Below are 9,557 nucleotides of genomic sequence, written 5' to 3'. Positions count from 1 at the left end.
CTAATCTGTATTTAACCCAAACTTTTACTTGTCAAATATACGAGAAATCATGAATTTTAATTTTGACGTTTACAACGAAAAAACACTCATACAAAAAATAATTGACTTTTTTAAAACTGATAAAACTATATGAAAGACTAAAGAACGCCACACATTTTGTATTACTCAGTTCAAAACACCCGGATTTTGAGTTATTACGTTGTTGCAGCAAATGAGCGATATGTACATTATATTTTGTACATACAAAAAAATGATTATCAATTAGCAATAAAAATAATTATGATGACATAATCACCCTTATTCTATTTAGCGTCGTCGACATCGTCAATACTGAGTCAAAAAATGGTATATGTTTCGCCGATATCTATAGCAATTCGTAACTTTTGACAGCGTTTGTACTTTAACCCGACTTATAAAAGTATAAAATTCTGTCAATAGTAACCATTTGTTATCGATATCGACGAAACATATACCATTTTTGACTCAATACTGACGACGGCGAATAGAATAAGGGTGAATGGTTGGTAAATGAAGACAATTAAAACTCTCCTTTAATTCGTATGCAGACATAAAAATGACCAGCGATACAATGAAAGCCAGATATGATCGAGTTCTGAAGGATTTAACGAAGGAAAGCTTGTACTATTTTATAACCCACAACGAAAGAAAGGACTGTCTCCCAAACTACAAACCCATTGGGATGGACCATAGTGATTAAAAAATTAAAAGACGTGGTACAAAAATATAAGATTCCGATATTTAAAATGAATTTAACATCTATTTCTGAACACTGTTATCAACACGCTATTATTAACATTCTTTATACGTATAACAACATTAACTGTTAAAGCTGCTAACATTAACATTAAAGCTGCTAAAAGCTTTAATGTTGACCAATTGTAATACTGCTGTTCTTGTTTATTTAATTCATGAGAGCACCCTAAAATAGCAAAACTAATTAAAAAAATTTGTTATAAATATTTTATTTCAAGAAAAAGATAATGCAATCAAGCGCCTTAAATTAAAGTAAATTTCATATACAACTCTTTTTTGTACAGATAACAGCATATTAAAATGTATTAAGTTTCATTGGAATTCAACTGAACCACGATTTCTTATTCAATGAATTCCATTTGGCTACGTTCATTAATATTGAACTAACACACTGATCTTTGTCACGATTTTGGCCATAATAGTCGACAAATTCACCCTCGGGATTTACTAAATACATAATAATGGTATGATCAACGATATAATCATTATCTTGATCACGGGGACCGGCTGAGAAATAAACTCTAAATGCTTTGCAAACTTTGCTTATTTGTTCCACAGTACCGGTAAGACCCAGCAACTTTGGAGAAAATTCCTTGACATATTTAGCCACAACTTCTTTGGAGTCACGTTCTGGATCGACTGTGATGAATATGGGTTGTACTTCCAAGTTCTGAGGAGACTTTTCTAAAAATGAAAAACAAGTGTAAAAAATTATATCAAAAAACTGTTGCTACTTGCTTACCAATTTCATCAACCACAGCAGCCATTTTTTCCAATTCATCAGGACATATATCGGGACAGTGGGTAAAACCAAAATATATTAATAGCCACTTGCCCAAAAAGTCTTCAGACTTTCTCAAGTTACCTTGGGCATCTATCAACTCCCACCGTCCACCAATTGCGGCCTTGCCCAACTGACGCTTACGTTCCTTTAAAATAGCTTCTTCCTTTTCGTGTTTAACGTACAGCATAAAGGCTAGACCAACTGCCCCCATACCACCTATGGCAGCAAAACTTTTCCATGTAATTGGTCCTTTTCCCTTTACGGGATCTGTTGCCGCAAAACGACATTGTTGCACCGTTAAATTTTGTGTTTTATTGAAACTCCCATTACGGCCAGCCAGTTGATTGCGACAATTTATGAAAAATCTTTGCAAGTTGCGAGACATCTTACTATTTAATTCAAAAAATTAACTTTTTTCTTATTAATCACAAAATTTACGTAAATGCGTTAAAAGTGACTAAAATCGTCCGGCTCGTAGAGCAGTGCTGTCAATATTTTTTCATTCCTCATCCCCAGTTATCGTTTTTGTATCCCCAAAATTCCCCAACAACAGGTTACTAAATCCCACTCAAGGCGTATATAACAAGGTGACAGCAGTGAAAATTTAAATAAATACAGGTGAATTCACATATTTTTTATATATGGAGTTTGACATTCGTTCGCGGGAATATTTTTTATATGTGTAATTTGACAATTATGCGGGATATTTCTATAATCAGCTGTGCTGCAGATTAAGGTTCTATAGCTGAAAAAAAGTCGACTTTTCGAACTTTCGACTTTTCAGTTAAATCGACTTTTCGACTTTTTTTAGTCTATTTTCGACTTTCCGACTATTTTCAACTTTTTACCATTTCTTGTAGAAAATATATAGTTTCTACATTTATTGATGCGCCTTTTGTAATGTTTAGCAATAAAAATAAAATTTATCAAGGCGATAATAGTTAGAAGAATGTTGAAAGAATTTTGTGTAGAAAAAAGTTTTATTTTATAAACATTTATTTATTATTTATATTAGCATACACTACAAAAAATGCAAGTATACCAAATTGCAATAGTTTTAGTTTAATGTTGAAATTAAATATTTTTTAACAATCAAAAATGTCGACTTTTATCGACTATTCGACTTTTTTCGACTATTTTCGACTTTTATTGACTATTCGACTTTTATCGTCTATTTTCGTCTTTTATAGACTATTCGACTTTTTTCCGACCAAAAAGTCGATTGTTCGAACAATCGACTTATAGAACCCTACTACCGATGACACCTTATTATATGCACCTTGATCTCACTGGACTTTAAATCGAAAATATGGCCAATTTTATGAATCGGTCCTCATAAAATAAAAGATGACTTTGACATGAATGAAAATTCTTCAGTCCGGCCTTTGAGAACAGCTACACAGAACAAATATACAAAGCGAAGCCGGTGTTCGATATACACTAGACTCAAATGCATTAAAACCATTACAATCCGTCTATAAAGAAAAATATTAAAATAATGCGAAATTCAACAGACCCTTGATTCGGAAATATGAATTGCTTCTCAATATTCTGCATTACTAGGTTAAAGTGTGTTATATGTAATTAGCTTATTTTATCATAATACGATTTTTTTTAACAATCACAAGCTTTTTGTTTTTCTACAGAGTCTTCGACCGGAATCTAACCCGCAACCTTCAGATTGATAACCCAGCACACTATCGTTTAGTCCGTCGCGGCACCCTAAGAATAGGGCGGATGAGGGAGCAAGTCGTAGCACCCTTGCATTGTCCTGGTGAAAAATAACTCTTTCCTGATTAAATTAAAAATTGAGTTTTTAATGGATATTGGCACAGCGCATAAAGGCACACGTCTTCACAAATTTTTAGCTTTCTATTTTTAAAAATAACGACTTTATTGAAGAAAGAATATCATATTTATAACCACAACACTATAAATTGTTTTATGTTTTTTGTCTCTCCTGTAAAATTTGAAAGTGTTGATAGGTCCTTTTGCATTTTAGGTGACGATATACATATATTTTCATTTATGACTTTAAAAATCTTTTATTTGATAATCGTTCAAATATTAATTTGTATGCTCAAACAAGGCTTTCGTAATAATTGAGAAAATATGAACAAAATATGTATTTTAAAATCTTATATGCTACCAAAGCATATTTAATATATCTTATTTGCTACCCTATAAATGTTAAGAATGTAGTATCCATTTATTTGTGTGGCGTACTGTACTGTTGTTTTAAATGTTGTCAGCACTGCTAGCGAACACGAACGCTCCTTTTTGACAGTTCGCTCTCAGTGAATGGAATTTGCAAATAATTTTTTTAAGAAAAAGTGATAAAAACCACCATAAAATGGTAAATATTTATAAAAAATATAGTGAAATCTAAAACTGATATATAAAAAAATTAAAATAAATGTAATAAACCTATAGTTTAATGTGTAAATTGGCAAATTTTTGTACATTTTAGTATTGGCTGTTTTGTACTACATAACCTAACAAATGCTATTATAGTGTATTCTTCAGAGACATTCATTTAATTACAAACATGTTTTCTTTTTTATGTGACGTTTTTAGAGACCTTTAATGCTTCAGGGACATGAACGTTCCATTACCCAAATCAAATATAACCGTGAGGGCGATTTGTTGTTCTCATGCTCAAAAGATCAAAAACCCAATGTTTGGTGGTCAATTAATGGTGAACGTCTGGGCACTTATGATGGTCATCAAGGTGCCGTGTGGTGTTTGGATGTGGATTGGACTACTTCGAAATTAATAACTGGTTCAGGTGATATGACAACAAAAATTTGGGATGTTGAACATGGTACAGTTACTGCTTCTTTGCCTGCAAAGTCTTCTGTTCGTACCTGTAACTTCAGTTATTCGGGCAACCAAGCTGCATACTCCACAGATAAGGCTATGGGTCAAAACTCCGAGCTTTTTATTATAGATGTGCGCACAGCCGACTCTAGCTTATCTGAGCAAACCCCTATTTTACGGATACCCATGTTGCAATCTAAAATCACTTCTATGTTGTGGGGTCCTTTAGATGAAACTATTATAACTGGTAAGTTTATACAACCATACAATTGTCTATTGGATATTAATTATCTTTTTAACAAATCAATCTATTTCAGGTCATGATAATGGTCAGATTTCTATCTGGGATATTCGCAAAGGCCGTGAAATGAATTCCGTAAATGATCATACCGCTGGCATCAACGACATGCAAATGTATAAGGATGGAACCATGTTCGTCACCGCCTCCAAGGACACATCTGCAAAGTTATTTGATTCTGAATCGTTGATGTGCCTCAAGACTTACAAGACTGAACGTCCTGTGAATTCTGCGGCTATAAGTCCTATTTTAGATCACGTTGTTTTGGGTGGTGGTCAAGATGCTATGGAAGTAACCACTACATCAACAAAGGCCGGTAAATTTGATTCTCGTTTCTTCCATTTGATATACGAAGAAGAGTTTGCTCGTCTTAAGGGTCATTTCGGTCCTATTAACAGTTTGGCTTTCCATCCAGATGGTAAAAGTTACGCTTCTGGAGGTGAAGATGGTTTTGTGCGTGTAAATACATTCGATAGTACATATTATGAACCTCTATTTTAAGTAGACCGTCTATTGGCGTAATTTTTTTACTATTTGTCAAACCCAGAAGAGTACCACAATTTATCCATAATTTATATATAAAAACAGTAATAGTTCAATCTTCATCTTGTTAAAAAGCCAGAAAAAAAGCATTAAACTGACTGGCTACTTTGCAAACATGAGCAATATGTTTGCGAATAAAATCAATAATCAAATATATGCAAGAACTCGAAGAAAAGTAAGTTTAATTGTGTGAATTTAATTGTTTGAATGAGAAGTGGTAAGTATTAAAATATTAATTTGTCAATATTTGCACATTAAAATGAAATAAAAAGAAAAAATATGGAGAAATATTGGAGAAATTTTCAGTGTGAAAAATAGCTAGGGCTTCACTTTGTAGGCCTTTTAAAAAACCAGTTAACACATTCTATAAGATCCCATACTCATTCCACTCTGCATTATCTCATAAGATGTTCCAGTAGGGCATTGCTGATCCTTCTAAAACATTCATACATGGTTCTACAATAATTCCTATATACTGTAATGCAATTTATTTCGCTCTATTATAAACCATTATGTACATGTAACCAGAAGAAAGTACAAAATCTTCTAAAAAAAAATTAGTCTGAATGTTGAATTCATTAAGAATATTTACCCTAATAGCACTCTTTAAAGTCTTGCTTCAGCAGAACTTAAGGTTTTTTATATGGAAACTCCTATATATACATTTTCTGAATGCTTTAATGGAATTCTTTCACACCTTTGTCTTATATGTATATTATTTAGTAAAAGTCTTGAAAAAAGTTGCAAATGAACCCCCAATAGGGTCAATAAGATTTAAAGTGATTCCAATAATATTAAGGAATATTTTTCGGCCCTTTTATGGGATTTGAAAAACTTAATATCTTTGATATTTAACACATTTATTGATCCAAAGCTTTAAAAACTGAATTCAATTTTTGATATTTAACACATTTATTGATCCATATTTATATAATTTTATAGTATTATATTGTTAGAACATGGTCCACAGACTATTAAATGGAAACTAATATTTTAATAGAAAGGAGGCACTATCGTTTACCAAAGGTACATTGTATCAGCTGGAAACGAGTTAGATCCTTATTTAGAAAAACGATTTTTTCTCTTTCTTAATCATCACCGGTTGACCAGACATTGCAGCCATTTGGCCGGGCGTTGGTGCGCATCCAGGAGGTGGCGGCGGTATACTTATGGCTCCGGTGGCTGTAGTCCTTACTTTGGCACCTTTAGCTAAATACAAAACATTTTCTGCAGTTGTTTGCGGCATGCCTGATTGTGGTGATGGGTTTGCTGTATTATAAAAGATTTGCTGTTGTTGAATATGCGTTTGATAGGGATTAGCATAACCGTAGGATGATGATGGACCTGGTGGTGGTAGGAATGCTTGCTGCTGTTGGTATGGAGTAGGATTAGAATATGTATATTGATGGGGAGCAGTTCCAGCAGCGCCATTCATTTTTAAACATTCTTCATATGAAGGAGGCGGTGGTCCCCTCTGGATTAAAAACAAAAATACATAATAGCCATACATACAATATAAATATCAGTGTTTATACCTGAAAGTCATCAGGAGCTGATGGAGCTGTAGAAGGGTATAATCGGGGTTTATCTAAAAAAATGATTTTATTATAAAATTGGTTAACCACAGCTATTATATTATTAACTCACCGGAGTTCTTAGACATATTTATTTTAATAAAACGACGTTTATATTATAAAGATTATTATGTATGTGTTTATTAAACACATATTATTGATTTACTGTTTAATTGCCAATGTGACTATGTGCACATTTAGCATTTGGAAATAAAGGTTAATATTATTGTTGGAGAATATAATTATATCCTATAGCGGGAACTGATATTACACCGTTTTACTAATAACTATTACATCATAGATTATGTGACTTTATTATTATAATATAAATAATTCTTAAAAAATAGATATTTATGGTAGAAAAAGATGCTGAATCTTGGTCGCTATTCGATATTAACTTTAATATATTTTTGACTTAATGCGTTTGGCTTATTAACGGCTGACGTAGATATTACTCATTTTATTTTGACATTTATGTTTTTTTTTTGTTGCCAAACAACTATTCATAAAGTAAACAACTCAATACCGTTAAGAGTTGTATTTGATATCCAAAGTTGTAAATTAATTCAGATACTAGGAAATAAATTTTAAAAAATTATCTGAAGGTTTTTTTCGATTGGTCATTTTAACAGTACACCATGAGTGGCAAGGGAATAGGTATATCAGCTTGCCATTCCATTTGTAATTTCTACATTTTTCAATTGCGTCCCCACAAAGTATATACTTTTCGTAGCCCCCAAATAACTTCCATACTGGTTTCATACATCAATGTATCCACTATAAACCCAGTTCGGTTGCTGTTTGAAATCGGACCACTAATGGCTGAGATATAAGCAGGACAATCTAGTTTTTTGGCCTTTTTTCTATATCTGGATTATGTACTAAGTCATTAATATAGACAATATGGATATCTAATGATAGATATTTCAAGAAATTGCATAAGGCCATAATAAGTCGGACCTACAATGGGTCAAACTCCGGAAAAATATTTTTTTTGTCATACTATTTTTTTTTTAAATTAAAAAAAAATTAATGAAATTTAAAAAAAAATGTCATGCTATTTTTCACTAAAAAAAATAAACATTTTTTTTGTTAAATTTGTAATATTTTGTATTTTATAGTATGTATAATTTGGTGAAGAGTATATAAGATTATATACTATATCTGGTATAGTCCTGATTCAATTGATATATAGATTTGCGAAGAGTTGTACCGCTCTGAACTAAAACATTCGTTTATTCTATAAAATTATCTGTAATTGTTGATTATTAGATAGTTTATTTTAACGAATTTAAAAATACACTATCCGAAATTAACTCTGAAAAATATAATTCATAAAAAATGTTCTTGTTTGTAAAATATATGTATGTATATTTATATTTTTAACAAATTTTATTATATATTACTTAAAATTATTACTAATTTTTTAATTTTATGCTGCTTCTATTTCATCCAAAAATTTGCGACATTTTTTCTTTAAAACTTTTACGGCTTCAACAAATATAACGTCTGGTTTCAGAGCTCCCACAGACTCAACAGAAAATATGTAATGATCACGGATTCTTGACATTTCAACTGAGTCGGCCAATTCGGGATAGCGATAGACGTTGCGACTGCATGTATCATAACGTGCATTTTTAACGTATGCCCGCTCATCATCATCAATACCTATAACTTCAGGAGAAAAACACTTTTGCAACAAAATGGCATCCTTTCCCTTAACCTCTCGCTTAAGTTTAATCTCTGGCAAAAGGCGATAAAAGGCGGTGGCAACAGGTGAAAATTTTGCGTGATCTTTGCCAACACCCTTAACAGCTACCAATTTCAAATCAAATTCATGACCTGGTCTCATTTGTGAAATCAAAATATCGTCTTGTATACAACCCACATCCGATTCTGAATACAATTGAGCTTGTTTGCCTCTGGGCAGCCATTTTATTTGTCCCGAATACACTTTATGATTCTTGTAGATGGTTTCGAAATTGGAAGAATCTTTAACGTCCTTGCGTCGTGTGCACTTTACTTTCAATTCGAATTCCAAAGTGTCCAGTTCTGTTCCCTGTTCATCTTCTTCACTGCGGTATTCGAATAAACGCGGATCCGCCTTGACCGGTATCAAACCGATGCGATGAGCCAAAACTTCATCCTGTATTATGGAGGTATTGTTGTATATGAAAACCTTTTCAAAAGCCATGCTGGGAACTTCGCTTAACATTAAACGCCTATAAGCATTAGCAATGGCAGGATGTACACCAATCATATCAAATTCCAGTTCATTGTTTTCGTATCTAAAATAAATGTAAAATTTGTATTAAATATTTACATTTGACGCAAGATGTTTTCTATATACCTGACAACAATAATTTGCATTTTTTTCTTAAATGTTTCAATGTCGACGGGATCGTCAGCCAAGCCATAGTCTTGTGGATCCTGCTTCAGCTTATATTCGTCCATATACAATTTTGGCTTTTCTTGACCCATATTTTTTAATTTATTTGTATTTATGGTATAAAACTAATTGAAATATTCTCTACGGCTTCAAGTTTTATATTTACACGTGCAGACAAAAAAATGTAAACATTGTAGAAATTACAGAGTTGTTAAATGACAATACCAAAGCGTAACACAACAGGGTCTCTTTACACAATCATGATTTTGAAAAACGCACAAAATTGAAGTCAGTATTTTTTAAATTATATAATTCTTATAAATTAAAAATATGTATATTACAATACCGAGCTACTCTAAGAACAAAAAACCTGGG

General features: G+C 32.2%; 4 protein-coding genes across 4 annotated transcripts; 1 reads left to right on the top strand and 3 right to left on the bottom strand.

Moving 5' to 3' along the window:
• Positions 1–967: 967 nt before the first annotated feature.
• LOC135950085 (protein SCO1 homolog, mitochondrial) lies at positions 968–2,021 on the bottom strand. Its single transcript, XM_065499597.1, has 2 exons — positions 1,517–2,021; positions 968–1,458 (listed from the first exon to the last, which is right to left on the bottom strand). The coding sequence occupies exons 1-2, from the start codon at positions 1,941–1,943 to the stop codon at positions 1,097–1,099; spliced, it is 789 nt and encodes a 262-aa protein (XP_065355669.1). The 5' UTR covers positions 1,944–2,021; the 3' UTR covers positions 968–1,096.
• A 1,770-nt stretch (positions 2,022–3,791) lies between these two features.
• eIF3i (eukaryotic translation initiation factor 3 subunit i) lies at positions 3,792–5,398 on the top strand. Its single transcript, XM_065500073.1, has 3 exons — positions 3,792–3,914; positions 4,136–4,625; positions 4,696–5,398. Exons 1-3 carry the CDS (start codon positions 3,912–3,914, stop codon positions 5,175–5,177), a joined length of 975 nt encoding a protein of 324 aa, XP_065356145.1. The 5' UTR covers positions 3,792–3,911; the 3' UTR covers positions 5,178–5,398.
• Positions 5,399–6,107: 709 nt separating this feature from the next.
• Positions 6,108–6,968, bottom strand: LOC135950236 (protein shank). Its single transcript, XM_065499770.1, has 3 exons — positions 6,867–6,968; positions 6,755–6,807; positions 6,108–6,693 (listed from the first exon to the last, which is right to left on the bottom strand). The coding sequence occupies exons 1-3, from the start codon at positions 6,880–6,882 to the stop codon at positions 6,283–6,285; spliced, it is 480 nt and encodes a 159-aa protein (XP_065355842.1). The 5' UTR covers positions 6,883–6,968; the 3' UTR covers positions 6,108–6,282.
• Positions 6,969–8,137: 1,169 nt separating this feature from the next.
• On the bottom strand, positions 8,138–9,368 carry Polr1C (RNA polymerase I and III subunit C). Its single transcript, XM_065499671.1, has 2 exons — positions 9,144–9,368; positions 8,138–9,081 (listed from the first exon to the last, which is right to left on the bottom strand). The coding sequence occupies exons 1-2, from the start codon at positions 9,272–9,274 to the stop codon at positions 8,226–8,228; spliced, it is 987 nt and encodes a 328-aa protein (XP_065355743.1). The 5' UTR covers positions 9,275–9,368; the 3' UTR covers positions 8,138–8,225.
• Between the last annotated feature and the right edge of the window lie 189 nt (positions 9,369–9,557).

This window comes from Calliphora vicina, chromosome 2, assembly GCF_958450345.1.
Source record: "Calliphora vicina chromosome 2, idCalVici1.1, whole genome shotgun sequence".
NCBI lineage: Eukaryota > Metazoa > Arthropoda > Insecta > Diptera > Calliphoridae > Calliphora > Calliphora vicina.
Note: the sequence above shows the minus strand (reverse complement) of the source record. Positions and strands in the feature narration are given on the sequence as shown.

Bases quoted from the DNA above. Each gene is read 5' to 3' on its own strand.
- eIF3i (XM_065500073.1), top strand. The intron at 4,626-4,695 runs GTAAGTTTATAC...AATCTATTTCAG, and splicing joins AGATGAAACTATTATAACTG to GTCATGATAATGGTCAGATT.
- Polr1C (XM_065499671.1), bottom strand. From the start codon at position 9,274: ATGGGTCAAGAAAAGCCAAAATTGTATATGGACGAATATAAGCTGAAG. The intron at 9,082-9,143 runs GTATATAGAAAA...CATTTATTTTAG, and splicing joins ATGCAAATTATTGTTGTCAG to ATACGAAAACAATGAACTGG.
- LOC135950085 (XM_065499597.1), bottom strand. From the start codon at position 1,943: ATGTCTCGCAACTTGCAAAGATTTTTCATAAATTGTCGCAATCAACTG. The intron at 1,459-1,516 runs GTAAGCAAGTAG...TTTCATTTTTAG, and splicing joins TGCTGTGGTTGATGAAATTG to AAAAGTCTCCTCAGAACTTG.
- LOC135950236 (XM_065499770.1), bottom strand. The intron at 6,694-6,754 runs GTATAAACACTG...TTTTTAATCCAG, and splicing joins CAGCTCCTGATGACTTTCAG to AGGGGACCACCGCCTCCTTC.